The sequence below is a fragment of the Solea solea genome, chromosome 12 (assembly GCF_958295425.1).
Source record: "Solea solea chromosome 12, fSolSol10.1, whole genome shotgun sequence".
Taxonomy (NCBI): domain Eukaryota; kingdom Metazoa; phylum Chordata; class Actinopteri; order Pleuronectiformes; family Soleidae; genus Solea; species Solea solea.
The window spans coordinates 6379710-6405978 of record NC_081145.1 but is presented as its reverse complement, the minus strand read 5'-3'; the positions used below and the strand labels follow the sequence as shown (position 1 = coordinate 6405978).

The 26269-nt window shown below is 41.8% G+C and overlaps 1 protein-coding gene across 7 annotated transcripts in view; it reads left to right on the top strand.

The window, feature by feature from the left end:
• LOC131469666 (membrane-associated guanylate kinase, WW and PDZ domain-containing protein 2-like) overlaps nt 1-26269 on the top strand; it is a 115268-nt gene that overhangs the window by 39005 nt on the left and 49994 nt on the right. For all 7 annotated transcript variants that reach the window (XM_058644901.1, XM_058644900.1, XM_058644899.1 and 4 more), the window contains exons 3-4: nt 17086-17205; nt 22702-22926. In XM_058644901.1, the coding sequence (XP_058500884.1) occupies nt 17086-17205; nt 22702-22926 (345 nt within the window). The remainder of the gene's footprint in view (nt 1-17085; nt 17206-22701; nt 22927-26269) is intronic.

Here is a 26269-nt window from a genome sequence, read left to right as displayed (position 1 = left end):
TTGAGAAGCAAACAGGAAATTGAGGGTTGATTTTGGCGTCACACGCTTTATTACCATGGACAGTTTTACAACAGTTTTACAGTAGAAGCCGGTATGTACATGACACCGACGTCAAACCTGTTGTTGTGCATCCAATGTTCACGTTCATGTGTTGTAAAGGGTTAAGGATGTTAGATAACCTTTAAAAAGTGTGGCCCTGCTCATGGAGGGCAAATGAAGTTCTCTTTCTGCACCATCATCTCACCACCTACATATCGTGTCATTGCGATTTAAAGAAGGATGGCCCGGTAAACGACAGTTTACAGGAACCTACGTTAAGGAATGTATTGTATTGAGATCGGAAGACGGGACTAAATAACATTGCCCGTATATTATCTATCTAATATTAACATATTGCGCACATGCAGTAATGTTATTTGCCCGTGAGCATGTTTTTACTGCTCTCATGACTCTCGACATTCACGTGACTTCCCGCGTGCAGCGCAGGAATGTCACCGGGTGACACGAGATCTAAACGCTGTTAATACTGACAAACACAGAGAGAGTCGTGTGGAGCTGAACGGCTCAATCTGCTTTCTCACTGACATTTCCTACCAATGTTGTCACAGTGTCACACGTCGGGTCATCTGTCCAGCACACGTTCTCAGACACATATAAGAGTCATGCGTGGCTTCGGTGAGAGTGCAGTTGCTGCTCATGCCTGGTGCTGCAGGCTGCTCGATGTGGCGGTGGAGCATTGGGAAACGAATGCTTGGTTCTTGGTCCTGTCTGACCGCACTGTCCAAGCGAGTCTGTCTGTATCACAACATGCCGTCACATGGCAGGGACGTGGGAGGAGGCGTGCCAGCGCGTCTGTGTGTGTTCATGCAGCAGCTAGAAGGCGTGCACATGCTGACATCAACTCCTGCATCCTGTTACATCATTCAGTTCAAGGACTGTCTGTTCTCTACCCACAAAAATATAATGTCTGACATTCAAACCTTTTTTTGTTGCATTGTTGCCTTCGGGTGCTCTGCTGTGTCTCCGTATGAGTTTGCTCCCCGTCTGTTTACAGATTTTTGCAGGTTTGTGTTCCACATGTTTGCACACAGGCCAAACACCAGCACACACACACACACACACACACACTACATTTGAGAGCAACAAGAGAGATTCTGCAAGGGTGAAATCCAAATAAATATGCAAAGGAAAAAAAGGAGAAGAAAAAAGTAGGAGCTCAGAGCCCAGTGAGTGTCATTGTTAAAGGTTTTATTAATTTGTCAAGCCTTTGGAATTTGAGATTTGAAACATGCTCTCGTTAATTTACAGGGTTCACTTGACCACTTCAGAAAATGAGTTTTAGTGTCGAGAAATCAAGGAGCCAATACCATGACTATGAGTATCCACTGATACCGATATCAGTCTGAAACAGTCATTTTATAACACAAAATAACAAATAATCTGCTCCCATACAGTTTTACTGTCTGTGCTTAGTAAAGCATTTAAGTGAAATTCAAGCTTTTTGCTTTTTGTATAATGTTGGACTTTACGTCATCCAGTGATTTTGACCAGTGTAGTTGTGTTAAAGGAGAAAATCTGGAAAGCAATGTAGTAAGGTGCAGGACGGTGGATGTGTAGTAAACAGAGGGGAGCGGAAATAATGAACGTGGCCATGAGAAAAGAGGACGGAAGAAAGAATAAAGACAGGAGAAGGAGTGGTAAAGAGAAGGAGGCCAGCGGGGGAGAGGTGCAGAGGGAAGAAAAGCATGGACGGAAGATGGAAACTGGAGAGATGAGAGCGTTTGAAAAAAGAATGGAGGGATGAGCTGAGCAGTAGAGGTATGCGTGCACTGACTGGGGGGTAGAAGAAGATATGAGGGAGCCTCGTAAGTCATTTCCCAAGAGAATCATCTCCTCTCCTCTACTCTACTCAGAGGCATCAGTATAAGCTCTATAAATAGCTCCAACAGTGAGCGGCACGTTTCTCCACTCGGAATCTCAGATAGCCTATAAATAGTGTACATGCAGCTTCTGTCACTTCAAATCTGCGGCTCTGGATGTAAACTGGCCCGCAGCTTCACTGCATCTGACAGGGAATCCTCCTGTGGAGACTAGAGAGGGAGAAGGAGACGGAAGAAGCTGGAGAGGAACGCGGTCAGGAGCGGAGGATGACGGCGCTGACAGATGCCACTGATAATGATAGCTGATAGCCAAAAACATAAATTGAACAGGAAGCGCTCCACAATCAGGAGATGTTTTAGAAAAAAGGAAATCATTTTTTATGATAAGGATATGAAGAGAGCAATTTTTATTTTTTTAGAAAAAATTTGTGCAACAAGTCCAGGATACAGTGATAGTATCTGTGATACGGAGGCGATTGCTCTAACAGCTTCCTCTGAAATGTCCTCACATAAATGGTCAAACATTGGATTCGATTTTAAGGTCACGATTCGATTCTCAATCGTTTTTCTCTCTTTTAGCACATAGCAGTGTGCATGTGTCATCGTGCTACAATGGCTACAGCCACAACCTCTGGCTCACCTGCAGGACGCCACACTGGGGGCGTGGTTAAATCCTCCATTTCACCTTCGCTTCCGAAGGTCGAGATCGTGACATCGTGTCATCCTTTGGTACCCTCCCCTTGTGGTACCAGAGTATAATGATATGTTACGGTCAGGGTAGCTTCACCCACGACAGTCAGCCGATTAGGCGATGTCCTCCATTGTTGTTGTGTCGCCTTCATTGTCGTTGCACCGGTACCATCAGGCACATCCTGCCAAACAAGTAAAGGTACTGTTCTCAGTTGGAATGCAAACCTGATCCAGGGCTTTACCATTCCAAACTGTACTGTACCATGATGGAAACGCAGCTTATGAGACGGCCTAAAAGGCGGAACCAGTTTTTGATTGACAGCGTTGTAGAAACATACACACACAACAACAGAGACATAAACCACCTGCCTTAGTCCCATGTGGATTTTGCAAGTGAAGTCTAGAAACAAGTAGCTGCTGGTTGTGTGGTATTTGCTCGGTGAGCCTGTTTCCATTAGTACATATAAAAACAGAATTATAGCATTTCCTTGTTCTAGTTGTTCATTTGTTCATTTATTTTTACGCCACTGCTATGAGATGATATTTATTGTGATGCGAATGAAGTCCATGAATCCACGGTGAGTGAGAGTCTGCAATCTGATTCCTGTGGCAGTGTGTAACTTCCGCGTTTGTGTCTTTGTAGAGAGCTGCTAATCGTTTACTCACAGGTAAAGTAAACCCAACAGGTGACGACTCGCCCGAGGGCTAATGCTAGAACTAACAGCGGCGTGACCAACAGCTGGAATCAAGTGTCACAGAAAACACAGCAGCAGTCCACACCACAGCTTTCTATATTAGGACCCACTTTTTAATCATGAAAAACTATTGTGACCAGATCACAATATAACTCACGCTAAGAGCAAATTTGTGCATGATTTAGCAACTAATTTACTGCCATATCTGTACCCTTTTAATATCAATTTGAATCAGGAAATACACCATTTCCAAGAGATGTTTGGTAAATGAATGATTTATGAATGCTATTTAGAACACACACAAGTGAATCGTAACTCTGGGGACGTGACTCATCTGTGGGGGTCTTTTGGAATCACTGTCCTGTGCTATATCTAGAAGGACTGAGTGGAGCGCAAGCATGATGGCTAAAACAGAACAACAGTTTCTACCCAGAAGACCTAATGGCCAATTTCCACAACGCTCCCAGCTCGACTTGCCTCGCCGCAGCACGGTTTAGGTCGGTTTACCACTACAAAAATAGTAGCTACTCAACGTGGGCGGAGTCATCACTGCACGTCTTTGTTTTACATGCACAGTGACTTCAGTGTAACTGAATCATTAGAATCAGTTAATTATAAACATCCCTTACATCCCTATTTGTATAACGAGGTATAAATTGTTTTATTTTTTAATTTCGAAGACTGGGGTGCACTAGATTTTTTTTCTGCCAATCCAGTTATCCAATTGAGTCAAAAAATAATATGCAATTTTTTTCCCCCGATAAGCGATACAATTTCACCACGTCATCAATTTGATCATTCAAGTTATTGTTCAGTGGAATTTTACTTGTGAGTGAGTGAAATAATCTGCGAGGACATGCAGATGAGTTCAGCAGCTGCCGGTGGAGACTGAATGTCATTTAAAGTGAGTTAAATTAGCCTTAAACATTTGCATAGTGAGTGTATTTATCGTTAAGAAACTGAGGGGGAGAATTGATGTAATCCTCTTGTGTTCTGTGACAGGAATTTTCACATGAATATTAAATATTTTCTGGTAAATTACTTATTTTCTTCCCCTGGAAGTCATGTGACTTTCCAAGGCCCACAATCATAAAAGCAGTTAGCGCAAAGCAAAGAAGTACAATTAATTCAATCAATGTAATTGTTTTAACCGCACGTGGTTCTCTTTCTTTTGTGCTGTCTCGTTCTTTTGGTCAGCTTCTGACCCTGTAATTACACGTGGGAAAATAAATGTGTTCTTCTGTGATGATTTATTCTGTAAAGGAAGCTGCCGCTGGAATGAGCTGCCGACTCTCCCACCTCCATCTGCATTTGATTTTTATTTGATCAGCCCCAAGAAAAACGTGTGCTGCATCCAAGAATTTGTCCTGGATTGAAACAAAGAAGCAGGTTGAGTTTTTGTCGTTTGTTTACTCACCAGTTGAGTTATGAGACTGCTCTCTGAATAATCTGCTCCATGGTTCCTGACGTGAGGTGGACGTGAGGAGTTATTTTTGTTATGATGTAATACTGAAATAAAAGATTAATAACATTTCTTGTGAGCATTTCAGTGGAATATTCCTTGTTTCCGTATACATTTGCTTGTTAACATCATCCCTGCGCTGCATGAATGTACAGTAAATGTACGTTTGTGGCTTGTTGTTTTTTACACTGCTGTTTGTGTGTCGAGCTGTAATAGACTGAGCTGATGAATGAATAATGAAGTGTAAAAAAAAGACCTGTGTGTGTGTGTGTTCTTGTATCTGTTACCTTTCTGGTAGAAACACTGACCTTGTCAGGGCCAGCAGTCCTCATGGAGACCAAAACCTGGTCATAATGAGGTACTGGTTAAAGGTTTGAATTATGGTTAGGTTAAGGCATTAACTGGTTATGGCTAAGGCTTTGTTTGTGTTGTCCAAATGAATGGAAGTCAATGCAAGTGTCCTGTGTGTGTGAGAGAGAGATATAGAAAGAGAGAGAGAGAGAGAGAGACAGAGAGACATCATCCCCTGGGGACGCTCTTCTTAAAGGGGTGATTTGCCTGCTGGCTCGCTCTTGTTAAAGGGCTGGCTGACATGCTTTGATGTGGTTCTGTGCTCCCTGCAGTTTGATTGGCACAGTGGATTAATGTTGTTCCACAGATGAAAGAAACTGCAAGGGAATGATAGGCCTTCTATTAAATGAAAATAGCAAATATTAATGAATTGGTTATGTTTGGAAAGTACTTTAAGCTCTGGACATGTGTCATATTTTTTTCCCCCCTCATCTCCTCGCTCTGATCCTCTCACTCAGTGGGTAATCACAGAATGAGGCTGATCTGAAGCCTCTGCTATATGTCTGACTGTCTTTAGTTTCTACCTCTGCACCTCCTCCATCTCCTCAGCCCACGTTTCTGTCCGTGCTTCGCTGCTGAGATCACAGTAATGTGCAGTGATGAGCCAGGTTGGTGCTGTGTTGGTCAGAGAGCGCTGACACCGAGACACCGAGGGTCTGACTGTTAATGCTGCTCAGTCTTCACCTCTGCACACACACACAATCATCGTGGGGGTTTTGTGTCCGTCACAGCTGCAGATTAAGAAAGGCACCTTTGGTCACCTGAGGAAACGCCTCAGTACAAGGATCATTTCTCAATGTCAAACAGGCGCCGGCTTCACCACTCGTCTTTGCAGCTTCTGACAGAAGCGGACAGACAAACACTTCATAGGTAGATGGAGTCCAGACGATGTGGAGATGCTTTCTGAAAACCATAATTAACTCTGTGCTGACCAAGTTTCCTTTGTGTTGAGAAGTTTTTGTTGACTGATGTTTGCTTTCTCTTGGAAAAACAGGTCAAATATCCATCACAGAGAAAAAAGAATTAAAAGTTTGAAACCCATCAAACTCAATGAACTATATTACATTTTTTTATTAAAATTTGAATACATTTTAACTTAATATCATGTGGTTGTTATATGTTCTGTCCACTGGGCCATGCAGGTGCCTCTTGACGGCGTTAATATAATTGGCCGTGTTGTCCACACTGACTCACGTTCTACTCTCCCGAGTTTGTCGCTGATGTATCTGGCAAAGTTTTCAGCTGTGTGGCTCGTCTGAGCTTCGGTCGTTTTGAGAATTATATCTATGTCTGTGAAACGTGCGCTGACCGTCACATTCTGCAGATTAACATCTTTTAGATGAGCGACGTGAGATTGTTGTGATTCAGAAAACTTTATTGTTCTGCGAGGGTCCTACATGACCCTACATGATGCAGAGGAAATTGGGTACAATAATTACAGTAATTACGTCATTCTATAATTGTGGATTTCTTTAATGTTCAAATTATATTCCACTCTTGAAATTCGTTCCAGCCCTAGTCCACTTAAATATTGTACCTTGCTCAGGGGCATCCCAGCCCTTGACCTGCAGGCGATTTGAACTGACAACCCTCCAATGACAAACCCAGTTCGCTGCTAATAATCGCATCTAAAAAGCTCAAATTCATGCACCTGCAGTGGTTTTGGTTGATAATGACTGAAAAAATGACCAAAACCAATTGTCAAAAAACCAGGATTATTAAAAATGATTGCTCCATCATTTCTTTATCACCTGCAGGTTTGCTAAGATAAGATCATCCACACGTTATTCGTGTTTCAGTCGTTCATGTGGTCAATATTCTCCCTTAGCTCTCAGCAGAGAGCAGCAAGAACTAGATACAAGCTTTGTATAAATGTTGTCCATCCATCGGTCCATCTGTCCGTCCATCAGTCAGCTGTACTTGCTCATATCCTCACTGTCCCTCCAGTCTTACAGCAATCTGTCTTTAACTACTGAGTCTCACATTCATCCCACACACTGCTTCACGGCTGACTGAGACCAGACTGAGCATCATCATCATCATCATCATCATCATCAGCCCCAAGACCACTTTTACGCTGAAGACGTGACGTCCAGTTCACCCCCCGGTTGTCCCAGCCTGCAGCTGCTGTGTGAGTCAGGTCCTCTGCCCTCTTAAACAGCAGCTGCTGAATTACTCTTAGCTAACCAGGTGTGAGCTCCCGGCGACCCCAGCTGTGACAGTAATTGATTGATAAAGTGCGGCAAAGCGAGAACATCAGAGCTGCAGCTCAGCAGCTCAGCAGACGAGGCTGGAGCCCAGACTTTAACACGTGTGCACAACAGCACACGGTCAGATCCCACTTTTTATTTATTTATTTGCTAAACTAATTTAGATGTTACTGCTTGTTGCCATGGCAACGCTGTGTTGCCAGGCACTGACGTGTTGTCGTGGTAGCAGACGCTCCTGTCAGACTGTTGCCATGTTGCATCGCTGCATCCATAGCACGGGCTTTGTAGTGTAAATAAGGGTGTGTGTGTGTGTGTGTGTGTTCAGTCTCATACCTCACCTATAGACCTGCTGTCACGTTTCACGTCTGCCATTTAAGAAGAAGGAAATGGAGAGGGGGGGTTGATTGGTGACAGTGAATGAGATATGAGAGTCTAAAGTGCAAAAAAAGGAGGATAATGAAGGGGGGAGGGAGCGAATTAAAAAAGACAGCGAGAGAGAGAGAGAGAGTAAGGAACAATTGGAGGAAGGATTTTCTATTTCACTCTGGCTGCATAAGTAGAGTAAAGACAACATTTGAAAGCACCATTTTACACATTTTATACAATCTTTAAAGAGAAATAAATATAGTTTGGATCAATACTGGAAGAACAAAATGGATGAGTTCTGAAGAAAGGCTCCTTTTCCCTCGTGGCAGCGTTATTAGATTAGAGTATTACATAACGCATAAGGGGACAGGTGTGCTTACACATCAGTACCTGCACGTTTGAATCCCTTTTCACACTTTCACCATAATCCCCCGGTGGATTATTGTGAACAGTCTTACACCTTTTTAGAGATAGAGATATTTTTAGTTACTGTTAGATGAGGTCGCACCTCGGTCCGTGTAACAAATTCCTTTCAACTCCCACAGAAACCTGAAGCCGGTGATGGATGATTCTCTGAAACCACGAGACAAGACATACATGTGCATGTTGTGTATGCACTTTTTATCATCTGAGTCTCTTCCTCAATCCAATTATTATTGCAATTCTTCAATGCATTGCAACTGCAAACACTGCAGGAGTCAGCCTGGAGTCTCAGAACAATTATATCCACTGCTTTATGTAAAGTAAACTGCAAATGTGAAACAGTTTTGATGTCCACCCTCCATTTTCTCATTCCCACACACTCAAACTGAGACAGTAATTGACCACCTTCCCCCACCCTTTATTATGATAATCAGTCCATTGTGGTCTATTTTTAGCTCCGAGTCTCCCCCGCTATGTTTCTACCTCTGGGTGATTTCCTGTCTCATTACACAAACATGTGTATGTTTGCATACTCTCGCAGGCTTCTGTGGACACGCAGCATTTTGTCCCTCCCAATAACCTTAAATGTAAGAAATGTATTAGATTAGGGCAGAAAATGACTTATGGCATACGTGTCGCTCCATTGAGACACATTTCCGGTTCATGCAGGACTGGGACCTCAAACCTCGAGTCTCTGGGGAGGAGGAGAGGGTCTGCATAGTGCACCTTTAAAATGTTTCATATATTTTAACACCATTTAAGGCAGTAGGTTGTAGAGCTGGACAATGTGATGACATCAAAAACATCAAAACAATTGGAAAACAGCCTGACTTTGAGATTTTCTCTATTCTAATTAAATAATAATAAAAAAAATTTTCTCTGATTCTTTTCAATTTTGCTTCTGTATACTCTTCCGCATAATTGCGGTCACTGGTGATTCTTCACTGTTATTTTCTGAAAAAAAGAGTCGTGATGATTTGACATTGTCAACAAATAAATACATATTTTCTCATATGAAGAGGAAGGTTTTTGGCGGAGTGAATTACTACACTACAGGATTTCATCAAATACTCTTTTATCACTCATTTTATCTCCATCAAATCCTTTTTGATGGAGTCTGTTGATTTAGGTATTACACGTGGTCTTATTGTGCAACTAATTGTGCGTTCCAAGTAGGTGGCGCTACATTTTAATTGTGAGTCTCCACAGAAGAGAGAATTGTGACTCTATAAAACCAGCCTATTCGAATGGTGGCTCATGACCCACACGATAGTTCTTCTGTATCCCAGTAAATGCACTTTGACGTGTTCATATGTGACAAATAGTTCCCTTATTTCAAAGAGAAACAAATGTTGTTGCTAATATTGTGCACCTTTTTGATGGAATGCACTTTGAGGTGTGTGAAGGACAGAACGACCAAAATATTTGTGATTGCTTGGACCTCCAATTGTGTTCAGGTATGGTTCTTTTATTATTTTTGTGCGCGTGCCTTACATGCATTTGTGCTGTTTTTTTAATGTGTCACCACCTGCTGCTCACTGGCTTGAAAATGTCACCCAACTGAGTTTTTAATTGAAAAGTGTCAGTCGTTGTTGTTTCTCATCTGTTATTTTAATAAGTCAATGAATGTGTTGGTGTCCTCATCAGTAAACACAGTCTTCCTGTCGTCATTATTTCCAGTGCAGTGAAATGTGGAAGCTCACCATAGAGACGTGACATTGTGACTTTTCTAAAAATCCTCCTTTGTTCTCTGAATCTGTTTCACTGATTGACGTTTTTGTTTTTCCCACATACCAACTTATCCACCGTTCTTAACCATAAACATTTTTTTCCTTTCATTCAGCTCAGTTTATGCACAAATTGAAAATGTGCATAAAAACAGGCAATTGCAAAACCACCAACTGTCTCCGTCTTATTGCAGTCTTTTCTGGCGTCCTCTGCTTGCCACTCCGCTGCCACTCCATTATTTAGCAAAAGTCTTTGTCCTCTTGTTGTCAAACAGCCAGCTCAGTTATTTCAGTAAATCAGCTATTTTAGCTTTAACTCTAAATGGACTTTCCTTGTTATGTTTCTATGAAACCTCTCTTTCTCTCTCATTAATGTTAAAATTTCCTCCAGTGCTCAGCTGTCATGGTTAGAGTCAGAATTTGTCCTCACCGTCCAAAGTGGAAGCTCTAAAGCTTTACTGTGCTATTATAGAGTTAAGTCATTTCAACCGTAAATCTCTATGGCACTCACACACATACTCACAGTGTCACCTCTCAGAGCTTTGGCTACACTGGCTGATTGTAATGCACAGACCATTTTTGGCTCACGACTGACTTTATCTTTTATTAGTGAGAGCACGACGCCCAATCAATAATCAGCAGGAGGAAGCGTTGCTGCTCTCAGCTGCTATGCTTTTTTTTTTTTGAGCACCTGTGCAGCTTTACTTGTCCTCCTTTGTTCAGCTCATTTATTAAAGCCGTTTGTGAAGCTATATCTACAAAAAAAAGAATACAAGACTGACATTTCAGCCTTTATCCAGAAGCCTTCATCAATTATAAAAGACATTTTATCAGTGTTCTACCTGCGAGCTTGCGGGGATAAGACAGACGAAGTTGGCAAGGTAAAAAATAGATGGTGTTAGAGAAAAGCAGCATCGGGGGCAGAAAGAACAGCATATGGCTTTTTTATTGGGACAGCTTTCCTTTTAATAAAAAGGTCTAATTACCAATTATTTAGTTGGTGTTGCTACCGGGAAGAAAAGAGGGAGAACAGGTACAGTAGTGTGCTCTGCTCTGCTCTGTTCTGCTCTGAATAGAAATGTGTGGAAAGGAAAGAAGAAAAGAGGAAGAGTCCGTCTATCTGCCTCTGTCAAGGCCACACAATCGATCAATATTCCCTGCTCAGATCCGAGATACTCACTCTCTCTCTCTCTCTTTCCCTATCTCTCTGTTCGACTGGTGTGTCCAGTGAAGGAAGCTGTGGGAAAAGGCCATCGGCAGGTCATCAGTATTCCAGCAGGCTCTGCCTACTCTGGTGGGGGCAGCAGAATAATTTCACTCTGATCTTACAGATCAATAGCTGTACTCAGTGGAAGGCGACCGGCCCCCGTCTGACTGACTGACTGAGCTTCTGTGCTATTCAGAGAAACTCTCTTGGTTTAACATGCGGTGGAGCTCACGGGAACAATCACACCCACTCCTCTGAGGGTTTTGCCAGTGTCCTTGATCAGCTGGATTTATGCAGGTTAAAAAACAAATCCAATACCTCCTGTATGTTGAGTTTAAGTGAAACTTTATGTTGTAAAGTGAGCCGATATATAAGCAGTTAAAGTGCAGCCTCATAAAAACCATGGAGTCCAATCAATACGTGTGAAAATGGGCAAAAACAAGGCCCAGTGGCAATATATACTGTATGTATGAGGGCTAGTTATTATTAAATGAATACAATAGTTGTGTTTTTAGTGTTGATTTACTTTATATCACAGAGGGAGTTCAGGTGCTGATATTTCTGACTCAGGTTCATTTGTTCATTGGGAACAATATTGATTTGAATTTCAAATGTATTTATTTATTTACACTTTTAGATGTCTGGGGCACATTTTAATGAAGAGGAAAAGTTCTAGGCTTTTTGTATATAGTGCAACTTATGAGTAACCCTAACCCTTTGTATGGTTGTGCTCTATAGACCCTTTCATTGTGTACAAACACCCCAAGCCTAGCGAGAATGCGCACGCAGTTTGGGTCAGAAAACGTCACAACAGGTAAGGGAGTAGCATGTATGTCCACGGTCAAGATGGGAAGATGATATTAGCAAGTGTCCAGATATCCACTCTTACCTTATACAGTAGATAAAGCTAGCCCGTACACGCCACAAAGTCTATGCGCATACAAGTCTTACAAGGAACGTTTTTAGCTCACCATGTTTACTTGTCAGTATGCTAGCCGAGCCGGCAGCTAACTACAAGCTAGCTACATAACTTTAGGCAGCAAAGTTTTCATACACATATGTGCGTTGACACACACATTTATGTGAAATCCAGGCTTTTCATCGTAATCTAACAGAAAGAGCTGATAAATGATAACCTACATGACACACTACTAATGCGAGTAGCGTCTTTGACTGCAGTAGCATCACCCCAGTCTTCTCTTTTTAATGCTTGGAGCCACAGACGACGTCTATTTTTTTTGAAAGGGATGAGATCCTGTAGGGATTCATAAGAACTTGACACCATTGCTGGTTCTACGCTACAAGTAGGCTTCTTATGTGTTGGACTGTTGTACAAGTTAATGGTACGAGTGTGTTTTCTGACCCCACACTGCGTGAGAGTCTATAGATTTAATTGCAAATTAAAACTGTTTTGTAAGTTAAATATGTGTCGCTGATTACAGCTTTTGAGAAGGTCTTGCAAAAGTCTTAAAAAGGTATTGAAATTAACTTGAGGATCCTGCTGAAAGTCAGACAAAAGCACTAAAACAGAACCTCCTTGGCAAAGGTGATGATGGGACACGGAGGACGAGTCACATGATTTACACTGTCCTACAGAGCTGTTACCAGCTTGGCGCTGAGATTATTGTTGGCACAGTGGGCACTTTTTCACCATTTAAGGACTAATCTACTACACAGACAACAAGTAAACACTCATCTGTAGTCTATACACAGACTTATTGACATATAAATCAACTGTTTTGACTCCGGGGAAAGGACAACATTTGTCATGCAGTGGGGGAGAGGGGGCGTGACAGAGCCATTAGTAATCTCCTACTAATGTTGTGTCCATATGTAAAGTGCTTTAAAAGCATAATTCATCCTATACACACACGTGAATCAATACTCAAAGGAGCCATATGTAAGAAAGGTATTGTGTTAAGTGATGAAATGACTATAATGTGTTATATTTTAGCACCGCGATGGACTGGAAACTGCCTTTCACTCGCTGTGACCCTCATGTGGAGGATAAAGTGGTAGACAATGAATGAATGAATGAAATTTAGAAGAGATTAAGGAAACTGAAATTTCAATGGTACAGCGAGTTTATTCACAGTTTAAAATAGTACTTACAGCTTGCAAATGTATGTTTATGTTGCGGAAAGGGATTTAAGAGTCGCTCCCGGGGCATTAGTCTTTCACTTCATGCCAAATAGGTTCTTCAAACTACCTGGCAACCTGGAGTTAGAGAGGAGGGAGAGTGGGAGCAGTGCTCTGCAGAATTCCTTATTTGGATCACACTTCCCATTTAAAAGTCTACATATAGCCGCTTTAAACTCACCGCGGTGCGAGTCGTGAGCCTGTTTTCTGGAGTATGTTGACGCTACAGTGTGAGTGAGTGAGTGACAGACTCTGTGGGCAGTCTGCTGCTGCACAGCCTTAATTGTTTTGGTTTTGTATTTCTTTTTTAAATAAATGTGATTTCCCAGTGCAGTTGTATGGGCTTGTTGTTGCTATGGCTTTTCCCAGTTCAGTCCTGCTATAGATGCTTTACAGTGTGATATCACCTCTTCATTACATGATGTGAAGCACTTGTCTTTGCTGCTACTGGTGAGGTAAACACAGCAGAGGATGTTCAGCAGATGCACTACAGGAGTAAAGTGGTGACATACAATCAATAGAGAGCTATTGATTAAGATATCACACTCTGGAGACAGTTAGATGTTCCTCAGTGACTAACACCTTTCACAGCCTTTCTATTTTCCTACTGAACTGTACATGAATGGAACAGCCCGTCTTTTATCTTTACCCCTGATATGGCTATTTCTTTGTAAATCATGCCATATATAATGGCAGTTTTTTGCGCTCTATTAAAATGTAACAGTTGAATTAATGATTAACTTGTTTCTGTCTCTTTACTTTTGCTTTTACAAGCGTGACCTAGCCAGGATAGGGTCAGTGAGCAGCATCATATTTGCAGTTGGACAAACAACCACTGCAGTGCTTTTGGGTATTTGAAATTAAAATCATGTTAAGTCCTCAAAAATGAACATTTGGATATTAAAAAAAAGAAAAAAGATTTAAGTGTACTTGCATGTGAGTAATAATAATAAATCTGGTGATTAACTGAAAAATGGCACAAAATGAGCAAACTTATCATATATAAATAGTGTTAACTTAAGTTTAACACTAGATATGTAAATATATCTAAAGATTTCTTTAACATATTTAAATGTTTTTTTTTAACTAAGCAGCCGCTCAGTTTGCTTATGCCGTGGGCTGCTCTGTGACCAATTAATCATCTGTTTTTAGTCATAGTTTTTGCGTGCAGTATCAGTTTGTTTTAAAGTGGCCGATAAAGTCATTTTAAACTCTTTTATAAAAACAAAGCCGTTAACAACACATTTACTGCATGTTGACACAGCATTAATCCAGCCATTTGAAAAACATAATGCTGTTTAACAAACATTCTTCTCCCATAAAGAAGAAATAAAAGGCCCAACTCAAATAAAATGCAGTTGCTACTTTTTTTTTATTTACATTTTAACAGCCTGTGCATAATCAAGCATTCATATTTACTTTTCTTTTTTTTCTAAGATAGTATCACTCGAGGGATTTTAGTATCGTCTGTCCTGTGCTCCGCCATCCAACAGAGTTTAAAAAACTCAATGAAGTCTGTGAATTCTAGAGCTTCGACATGTGCTTCAGTCAGAAAGTGCTTCTCTTCTGTTATTCACCAGGACCATCAGATAACAAATCTCAAATCAACTGCACGGCCGGGTCAGTCTGACTTCGATTGGACCGTGTGGGGCACAGGTTGTGGGCACAGCGCTGTGCCAGAGACTGTTTTCAGGCATGATCAATGGAAAGCAGGAATCAACACCAGTGGACTTTACTGAGCCTGGGCTGAAAATCCGCTTGGCAGAGACACAAACACAGCACCTCATTAAACTCAACACTCCCTTTGCTGCAATCACAGAGCAGAGCCTCGGTGCTGCAGCACTGATGGAGATCTCTGGAGCGTTGATGAAGGAGCACTGTGTTGTTGTTGTTGCATGGTAATGCGGTGTCTCGGCATTCCTGTGTTCTGGACCATGATACAATCACTGGAAGGGTATGGTGTGTCGTGTAAGGACGTTTGAGGTTTATTTGGTTGGAACATTAAGGCTGAAATGATTTATTGATCATTGATTTTTTTCTTTTTTTCTTTTGTCTTCCGGACTCTCCCTCCTCACCTGCTCCTTCAGTCATTCACATATTTGATTTGGCAGAGATTTATTTAAGCCGGATTCTCTTCTTGACACACAACCCTCCCACTTTTCCGGGCTTTGGACCGGCACCAGAAGCACAGTGCATGTGTCCTCCTGGTGGGAAAAGCTTGCTCAACAACGTCAACAACACTGTAACTTTTTTAGTTACAGTGTAACTTTTCTCTTTCGTGCAGGAAAGTTTGTCCAAAACTTAAAATGATTGATCCTCAAACCAAACATAATATTCACTTAACTGTCATAAAGGAGTAAAGAAACCAAATAATAATAATAATAATAAAACATTGATATTTTACACATATACAAACACTATAACATAATAACATGTGGCTTTGGTTCAATTCACTCAGTCAGTGGGAAGCAGGTGGGATTAGGAACCTTTGATTGATTACTAAATTATTCAGCAAATCATTTCATCAGTCATTCCCAGAGGCTGGATTGGGAATTTTTCACTCACCAAATACATATATAGGACATAACATACAGTATATCATCTGAATAACACATATTTATCATTTTCCTGTCACAGAAATTGCAGTCATTATTAGCATTATGTACACATTTGCTGTCAAGGTTTTAGTTAATGTGTTTGTGTGGGGTTCTCAGTTTCCTCCCACAGTCCAAAAACACACAGAGGTTAATTGGACACTCTAAATTCACCGTAGGTGTGAAGGTGAGAGAATGTGTGTGTGTGTTAGACCTGTGATGAACTGGTGACCTGTGCAGGGTGAACGCTGCGCTTCATCATATGTCAGCTGGGATTGGTTCCAGCCTCCCTGCAACTCTTATGTCAGGAGAAGGCAAATTCATATATATATACTGTATATACCTGTCATAAAAAACAGAAAACAGAAATATTTTAGAAATCTTTCAGAAACAAAAGTTATTGTTTTTTATTTGGAAAATCACAAACTGAATTCACCTTTTTATACTCAAATTTGAGTCGAGCTCACTGGGCTACTTCTCTGAGAAGTCAGGACTGAATCAAGCATAACATTCAACCACTAAAACATGAACCACTCAGTCTTTTCTGGTCAGGAGTCTCTGTCTCTCTCTCTCTCTCTCTCTCTGTCTCTCTGTCTCTGTCTCACACTCTCTCTCTGTCTCTGTCTCACACTCTCTCTCTGTCTCTGTCTCTCTCTCTCTGTCTCTCTTTCTCTGTCTCTCTCTGTCCTTCGCTCTCTGTCTCTCTCTGTCTCGTTCTCTCTCTCTCCGTCGCTCTCTGTCTCGTTCTCTCTCTCTCCGTCGCTCTCTGTCTCGTTCTCTCTCTCTCGTTCTCTCTCTCTCTGTCTCTCTCTCTGTCTCGCTCTCTCTGTCTCTCTCTGTCTGTCTCTCTCTCTCTGTCTCGTTCTCTCTGTCTCTCTCTGTCTGTCTCTGTCTCTCTCTCTGTCTCTCGCTCTGTCTCTCTCTCTCTCTGTCTGTCTGTCTCTCTCGCTCTCTCTGTCTGTCTCTCTCGCTCTCGCTGTCTCTCTCTGTCTGTCTCTCGCTGTCTCTCGCTCTGTCTCTCTCTCTCTCTGTCTCTCTCTCTCTCTGTCTGTCTCTCTCGCTCTCTCTGTCTGTGTGTCACTCAGGCTCAGTTGTGTGAATGGACTTGGCGATCACAAGTGATGACTCTTCACTCGCTCTCCTCTGTAGCATTTCCTTTTCCCTCCCACTTCCCCTCGTACACTTTGTAGCCTCAAATGTGCTGTCTTCTTTGTCCAGTCCTTTCTCCGGGCTCTTTCTCTGCCTTCCTGCCTTTTCTCCTCAAGTGCCCTATTTGCCTCTGATGACCTTTCTCATTTTCTCTTTCTTCCTCTACTTCTCTCTCTGTGTCTCACTCTGCAGGTACCACCAGGCAGCCTAAGGAGGGGGAGGTGCCGGGGGTGGACTACAACTTTGTGAGTGTGGAGCGTTTTATGGAACTAGAGCAAAGTGGAGCCCTGCTAGAGAGTGGAACATATGAAGGTGAGTTCTGGGAGTGCTGTGGCCGCTGTCCAGGAAACTTTCTGCAGCTGCGAGACGAGTACAAGTGTTTGGGGAGCGGAAATAGGAACATGTTTCGCTCGAGATGTTTGACTGTTTTTAAACAGAATCTGCCATCTTGTGCCACTGTGAAAATATCGTTGCTTACTAGAACAGATGTCAGGTGATGTTTTTACACACAGCTTTGGATCAGCGGTAGAGCAGCTCATCCTCCAGCTCGTCTACATGCTGCTGTGTGTCTGACACAACCTTCTGCTTATAGATGGGCAGCGCGAATGGGTGTAAAAGAGCTTTGAGTGGCCATCAAGAATAGAAAAAGTGCTACACAAATACAAACCTTTGAATGTAAACAAAAGGTGTGTGTGTCTGTGTTGTGGAAGTGAGCTGGATGAATGCAATTTGCAAGTCGTGTTTACCAGGAGTTCATCCTTATTTGCATGTTCTTGTGTTCTGTGAGCACTGAATTGTACATGTGTGGATTTACCAGCAGATCTCCTCACATAACCTCGAGCAAGTGTCCATGGTTATCGTCTTCTACGCTGATAACCAGACTGGAAAGTAGCATGTGTAGTCAAGTATGGTCAATGTGATCTGGAAATGTGCAGATGCTCACATTTGTGTCCCCTCAGGCCCTGGTCATAGTTCTGAGTCTGTGAAGACTGTTGGGGCGGAATAAGACTTTTCTTTCAGTATTGCCGGGCGGTAAAGATATAGATTTTTTTCATATACCACAAGACGTGTATATGAAGAACACTATGTGGTGCAACCACTGTGTTTGGGGGAACCATTTTCACTGCTGCACAACCCTTGCTAAGGGCTTACTTTAGGAAGTAACTGTGTTAGTAATAACAAGTTCATGAGTAAGTTATTTTTTGGTTTGTCAAATTTCTTTTTCCTGTTTTCTGAGTCATTTTTTCTGTTTTTCTGAATCATTTTTTTTTTGAGTTATCAAGATACTGCCGAGCATGCCGTATCTGTCCAGCTGATCCTGGAGAGTCATTGCTATGTCTAGCACATCTGAAAAGGCTTTCTTTCTGAACAGGCTCAGGTGCCTGCATAAAGTCATAAACCATCTATGTGTCTTAAACCAGATCAAAGTAAAACTTGATTAAACTAAACAAGCCATCCATGTTGTTACTATTAAATCGAGCTCTCAATGATGGAATGAATGTGTTCATCGTTTCAAATGCTGTCTAAACTTAGAAAAAGAATGATTCAGTAAATCAGAAAAAAATTACTGTGAAAAACAGAAAAAAATAAACCCTTTTTTTTTTCCGTGAATGCAATGCACTTCCGTACATGAGAGTCAAGAGTAAAAAAAAAGAAGAGAAAATATCATTATATCAATTTTTGGTCATATACCACCCAGCACTACTTTTTTTTCAGTTTTGGTCAAAAGAGACAGTGGAGGAGACGTGAACTCTGGACACCTGCTTGAGATTATGTGAGTTTATGTGAGATTATGTGAGGAGGTCCACTGTTACCCACATTATGTACAACCCATCACTCACACAACACAAGGACTTTCATATGAGGGTGAATTGCTGACAAGAAATCACTGCGATCTGAAGGGAATGTGAGATTGATATTAGTATTAATGGAGTCACAAACGTGTGTGTGTGTGTGTGTGTGTGTGTGTGTGCGTAAATGAGAGGCACAAAATGAGCAAAGTACGACCCAGAGCTTAGAGATTCAAGGATCTTTACACCGGTGACACAAATTATGTTTGTGACTGCGTGATGTGTGTGTGTGTGTGTGTGTGTGTGTGTGGGCTACTGGCACATTCTCTTCCCATGTGTTGATTTCATAACTGTATGTTCACGTATTTTGCACAGATTTAGAGTGTGTAAGTGTCCCCCCAAAGCTTATTTATGCACGTTATGGGAAGCTGTTTAAGATTAAAATAAGAGGAAGTGGAGATGGAGAAATGGGAGACAAGATGAGAAAACGATTTAGAGGGCAGTGATGTAGGACAGAATCAGAGAATCATCAGAACACTCTTCAAGGTAATTGTAGTGCATGCATGGTTTCTGTGTGTGTGTGTGTGAGCACATAATGTAAGAGCTCCTGTGTATGGTGAGTCACAACTGAAGGCGGCTATTGAACTAAGCATAAAGCCAAGATGCTTTAGGGCGAACCAGGAGTAGTGAGGAGGATCAGGGGAGCATTGTTGTTTTTTTAGGTTTTTTTTTTAAGCATCAGGGTGCAAAAGCAGGAAGTCTGGCCTGAACTAATCCCAACATGGTTTATGTTCTGCAGAGAATCTCCTCAGTTTGTTTGTCCTTTAAGTGTTTCTTCAGGTTTTTGTGAAGGGTGATGGTATGAGGTCCTGACTCATGACGGTGACAAGCTGCCTGCCTGCGTGTGTGCACTGTGAACAACATCAAACAGAATCACTTAATAACATGGCTGCTGTCAGGGACACAGGGAAAAAGAAAAAAATAATAGTATAATACACACACATACTAGTGCTGCCTCGTTTCAAACACCGAACACCACTAAATATTACATTTGAACTTGCTGTTGGAGGCAGCAGTGGATCAACAGGTCCTGTGTGCTGTGTTTAAAATGCAACACACATTTGTCAAACATAAAGGGAAATCAAAGCATCGTTTTAAGATATGTACGCTAGACTTAAGCAGGTGCACATTTGATTTGTGAAGTTGCTAAAATGATTTTCCTTGAGTCCCTGCTGACAGACAGACTTTTATGAGGTCAAGCTTTCCTGTCTTATGCTGATTCTTGGCATGTGGGGGGGTGGGGGTGGGGGGCTGCAGGAGGCCTGCAAGTGTTTCAGCTCGATATCAGAACTAATCTATGTCTGTAAAGTTGTGTGGACGATTTGGGTAAAATATCAAAAATAATAATGGATTTTTTTTATCCATTTTGATTGAATTCACTATTTTCCCTTTTCAAACTGAAGAGGAGATTTTTAATCTCAATAACTTTTTCCTAGTTCCTAGTTAAATTAAGGTCAAATCACATTTAAATATATATTTATATACTTTGTTCTGAAAACAATTAACAGCTGTACTGTGGCTGAACTTTGTATAAACCCACAAACCGGAATGATCCCTAAGTGAAGTTGGTGGATGTTTGCTGCAGATCATGGTGGATCATGCTGTATGTGACTGTACACTTGTTTACATGTGCCTGTGTGTGCACATTCATGCTTTAATCACAGTGCCGTGGGCAGCAGGGTAAGTGTACTTATACTGAGGAAGAAGTGGCTGCAATCGAGCCTGTCGTAATATCTCTCCGCCTCCTGCGGGGATGAAAGTAAACTGATGTCTGTGGTCTATGAGCCACTGATCCTTCCTTTGTCCTTTATTGCTGCCTCATTCCCTCTCCTTTGCTCAGCTGTTGTTCTCCTCCCTCTGCCCCCGTCCCTTGGCTTCCTCTTTGTGAAACCCTCACTCCTCTCCACTTTGAGGGATTATAAAATAAGACGTCTCTGCCTCTCGCTCACACTTAATGTTTAATCATAAAAATATATTTCCCTGACAGCGAGGGTCTTGTTTAAATTTCAAATGAAAGTCGAGCCGTCCTGTGGCTGACGAGCAAATGTGACCAATCAGAAATGTGTGTTTAGCAATGTGGAAAATAAGAGTTGATAGAGAGATGCGTCAGTGTCAAACAGTGAGTGGTATAATGTGGAGGAAGTCATGGTTTAAACTTAACATTTACTCCATAACTAACAAGCTCTTCACCTCCCTCCAAACAGAGCTGCTCACAATGACATAGACGATTCAATATCTAACCCTAACCCACTGAGTTCAAATATTATAGCCTGAGTTAGCAGCTGTCCTCTGAAGGCAACATTTTTAGAAAGAACAATATCTAATTTATCTCCATGCAAATGACTCACAGACAGAAATACGTTAAAGCAGCACTCTGCTCATAAAGTGTAATTATATTGTAGAAGATGAAGTGCACTTGTGCTCCAAACCATCCATACAGTATATGACTGAATATAACTTTGTAATACTTGTGTAGTTTGTTGTTGTAACTTAGAACAACAAAGTTGTTGTGGCTGTTATTATGTTGCGTGCAGACAATGCAGTGGGTCGTTTATCATTTGTCCCTGGGGTCATATTAAGCCTTTTGTGTTTATATTTGGATTTTTCCCATTTGATACTTTACTCAGCACCAAGATTTTGTTTCTTTTTCCAGAGAAGAAAAAAAAGAGATTTTCTTGAGAAAAATCCAAGAACACTGTCAGCCTTTGAGGAAGCAATTAGCCGTGATTTAAAATGAACTAACATGTTGTTCCTCTCACTAACACCGTGTTAATCTTTCTCCACACATACACATGTCCCACGTCTGTCCAAAGCAACAGCTGTAGTTTAGGGAGAGTCATCTTAATTAAGATAAACAGACAGCCGGTTTGGGCTTTGAGAGCTGAACCTGTGAGTCAGTCAGTTTAATACAGCAGAGAGAAAGTCAGGTTATTTTACTGGACCCAAGCGGACTTAGCAAATATGGACCTATATTGACCTAAACTATACGATATATATATATATATATATACGTGTATGTATATACATGTATATATATATATATACACATACATACATATATGTTCTGTATCTTGACCCTGCAATGCACTGGTGACCTGTCCAAGGTGTACCTGTGTCAGCTGGGATTAGCTCCTCCTCCTACTTTATCCTCCCTCCTCATGTGGAGGATAAAGTAGTAGACAATGAACGAATGAATGAATAAATGAATGAAAGGGGGCATATACTGAAGCTACCTAGAGTAGCAGAGACAGACACAATAAATCAGTTCCCCTCAAGTGTATCTATACTGGGACATTCAATAAATGAGGGAACTTTACTGTACTGAATGAAGAGACATCAGTGTGGTACTGTGGACATCACAGGTTTGCTCTGTGTAAGGACAGGAGGACAGAGTCAGGGAAGGTTGCTGTCTATAGGAGAACAGCATACAGGGCGAATGATAGGGCAGAGAAATTTGTCATCCACTAAAGGTGAAATGGAAGCTTTGATTGTACATTTGGCCTTTGCGCTGTATCTTTGTCATTGTTTTTAGGACAAAGCCACCTTGTTATTACTTATTATCTGTGTGTTTGTGTTGCAGTGGCAAATAAATACATTTCAGGTATAAAAATAGGACGTTTTATCTTCTGATTTAAAGCATGGACATCTGGCATCTAAAGATCGCATTTAATAAGAAATGAAAAGTTATTAGTTATAGTCATTATTTCTCGAAATGTCAGTCAGCGTGCGAATGCACAGCATTAATTAGATTTATCACAATTGATTAGTCTCAGTCAAAAATAGTTTGTGTTAATTCTGCTGCGTTCTGTGCAGACAACCGAGTCTGACATCGTCTGTTTAAATCCCAGGTTCCCATAGTTTCCGCTCCGCTTAGCAGACAGTGTGTTATATCACCTGAGGTAGCCGTGCTGTACATATGGTCACTTATACAAACACCACCATGCCTCTCTGCCCTCAGATAACTTTTACGGCACACCAAAACCTCCAGCAGAGCCGTCCCCCGCAGCCCCTCCTCTGAATGTGAGTGAGGCCCTCCTGCCTGGAGCCCGGCCCAGCGCCCAGGGCAAGAGGAAGAGGAACCAGTCAGTCAGCAACATGGAGCAGCGCGCCAGCCTAGAGCCGCCCGAGGAGGAGGAAGAGGAGAGTCCGGTTGTCAATGGCAATGGCGTTGCCATCACACCAGGTGCTGTATGATAGGAGAGCGAAAACGTCAATATCCTGTTTTGATGTTTTTATTGAGAATTGTCTGAGATTAGATTGACACATGAAGACAGGTCTATATTTAGGGGAGGGGAAATATCTGCTCTGGCAGCCTTCACGATCTTTAGGGTTGTTTATTAAAAGGCTATCGTGTAAGAATTTAGTGACACGAGTGTAGATTGTATCAAACAGAGGACTCCACAGTTAACCCTCTCTTCCCCTAGATGTGCATCAGGGAACTACGGTGATTCTTTGTTTTAGACAACATGAGCTCTTGGGCTGGCTTGTCCATTTGGGCTGCTGTACATAAAATGGTTAAGCTGTTATATTCTTATACAAACATCCATGTGGGTGGTATATTCAGTTCTGCCAATAAAACCCTTTTAAGGGGTCATTTACATGCAGCTTCTTTTGCATTCACAAACATATTATTTTAAATGGAGTTGCACATCAAACACACACACACACATCACACATTTGCATCACACTCAAATGAAAAGATCTCAACTTTTTTGAGTGCAGCAAGCCTTTTAGTGAGCATTGTGATACACGGCTCAAATAAGTAGGTCAGACTGGTCTTTGTCCACTCTGAAATAAGCTTCTGACCTCCATCATCCATACACTCAAGATCTTTTCTTTTTTCCCCCTTGTACACACATGAAGCAGCAGAGTGGCTGCGAGGGAAATCTAGTCCTGATAATCCATTGTCTTTTGGCGTGTTTCCACCGGCTCGACTTGCCTCGGCACGGCACGGTTAAGTTGCGTTTCCACTAGCACAGTACTTTTCTTAGTACCTGCTCTGGCGAGGTTCCAAGCAAGCTGAGTAGACAATATGCGTGACATCGTCAGACTGCCGACCACTGATTGGTCAGAGTGTCGTCACAGGATGAGACTCAAGCCGAACAGTGCCGAACTGTAGATCAGTTAAAAAGGCTTAACAATCCTAAAAACATGGGTTAATCTCCATCAATTACCAGGGAAATGTCTGAAATCTCATAATTAACAGAGGAGTCTGGTGTATCCAGCACTGCTGATCGTGAGCGGTGAGCAGTGAGTGGCATCACAAACCCTGCCGCTGTATTTCAGACCAGTGACTAAAGTGTCAGACTGAGTCTGTGCTCCGGTCATGGAGGAAGTACTGAACTAATAGTTTTAATTAACTGATTCTAATGATTCAGTCACTAGTCACTCGTTGTGTGTGACGCGTGCAGTTTCATGCAGCCGTGCACTGACTGACTCACACATACACAGTGGAGGTGTTCATTGAAACACTTCTCACTCATTCATCCATCGCTTTGCTTGGTTCACACTGTGTGCCACAGAAGTTTACTTGCCATCTAACCATGTGGATGAGTTTAAGCTCCAACAAAAGTCAGCTGATCTTAGACATGACATAATATTGTCTTTACTCACTCACTGGTATGATTGAGTACAACCATGAAAGAGCCAGTTATACAGTAATAACTGTCACATGTTCTTCTTATTGCACCTAGAGTGTCTATTTTATCCTTTAGTCCAGTTTTCCATCTGCAGTTTATGAGTGAGTACAGATGTGACTGATCATTACAGACATTTACAGACTTTGTAGAGCAAATGTTGTCATTAAGCATATGGAACAGAATCCATATGGACTCATTCATGTCTCCGTCATTATCACCGTCCACAGTCTCATCTTGACTTGAGCTACTGTCTGTCCGTCCTCTCATTTCTCATGTGTCTCCTGCTGTCGGTCTCTGCCCTCCTGCCACTGGCCTTTGTCCTTGTGTCTATTAATACCAACTCTCCCCCTCTCTTCTTCTCTAGAACACTCTCTGTGGTCACATCCCTTCTTCTTTCTCTCTAATCTTCAATCTTTGTGCCCCACACACACATCCTTCATCTGAAAAATATCTGTCTCTTTCATGTGATACTGACACGTCTGTAAGCTCACTATCAAAAATGATCAAATAAAGGCAGAAAAACAAAGGTAACATTTTTAATTTTAAATAGTACGTAGATGGAAATTAAAAAATAAAAACACTATATTCATGACTAGAGGATATGTTAAGGTTCCAGGATGATGCAGCAGAAAATACTTTGCACTCTTTAAGTGCAAATGCAGACCATGGCCAAGAGGAGAGGAATTGGGCTTCTAACCAGAGGGCTGCCAGTTCAAATCCTGGGATGGCTCAAGCTCTTGCACCCAATCCCCATTGCTCCCAGGGCTCCCTGGTGCTGCCCACTGCTCCTGTGCGGTCTGTGTGTTTTCCGCACTCTTGTGTAAAAAGGATGAGTTAAATGCAGAGGACAAATTCACTATCACTAATTGGTGTGTGCGCAAAAATAACTAATACTAATTCTTCAAATGCAAAAGAGGTTAAAAAGCTTTTGGTTGCATGATGAAAATCCTCTGATCAAAGAGCTTTGTATCCTTTCCATTTAAAAATCCTTTTTCGTATCAAACAGCATCTGAATGAAATAACTTTCTAGTGATCAATAAATATTATATATATTTCTTCGTCTGGATAAAAAGTAGTGAGAAAAAAAGCGTTTCCTCTTTCGCTTTTCTTCTTAGAACTGTGATGTTTTCTCTCTTGAGGATTCACTCTCCTCAATCAGATACTCATCATCCACTGACTGAGGCCTCCTTTACACCTGGCATTAAAATGTGCTTTCTGTCATCGGATTGCGATCAGATATTACCTGACCACTTGTCAGAACAGGTGTATTTACCCCCCGAGACGTATTGTGGACGGATTGTCATCCGATCTGCCAAACCACTTGGGAGGTGAACAGAAGTGTAGATGCAACTACACAACTACGTGACTGGAAATACGCTGGTGGCTCAAAGTACAGCTAACATGAAAATGGAGACAAAACTGCACAGTCTCTTCTGCGTTCATCGGTTTTCTGCTTGTTGAAGAACGCTGTGACGCTGTAGTCTGCAGCTGGAAATATTTGCAGAAGATGAGGGGGAGGTGACGTAAGAGGGACTGCAGTCGGATCTTGATGTGTACACCGGAGACACATGTTAATACCAGGTGTAAATGCATGTGGTGAAGAGTTATCCGATCACAGACAACACATTTCAATGCCAGGTGCAAAGGGAGCCTTAGATGCCACCAGCTTTTCTCCTCATGTAAAAAAGATTTCCTCATATTTCTTAGTCTCTGACCCCTAAACTCAGTATCTTTGTCTGTTTCCCTCCATCTCTGACATCATCATGTTATTTCCTCTTCATGCTCTTTGTCCGTAGACCCCGTCTCTCTCTTCCTCTCTCTCTCATTCTCCTGGGGGTTCATAGCTCTGCAGTGACTTGGCTCTGACTCATCATGCATGGCGTGTTT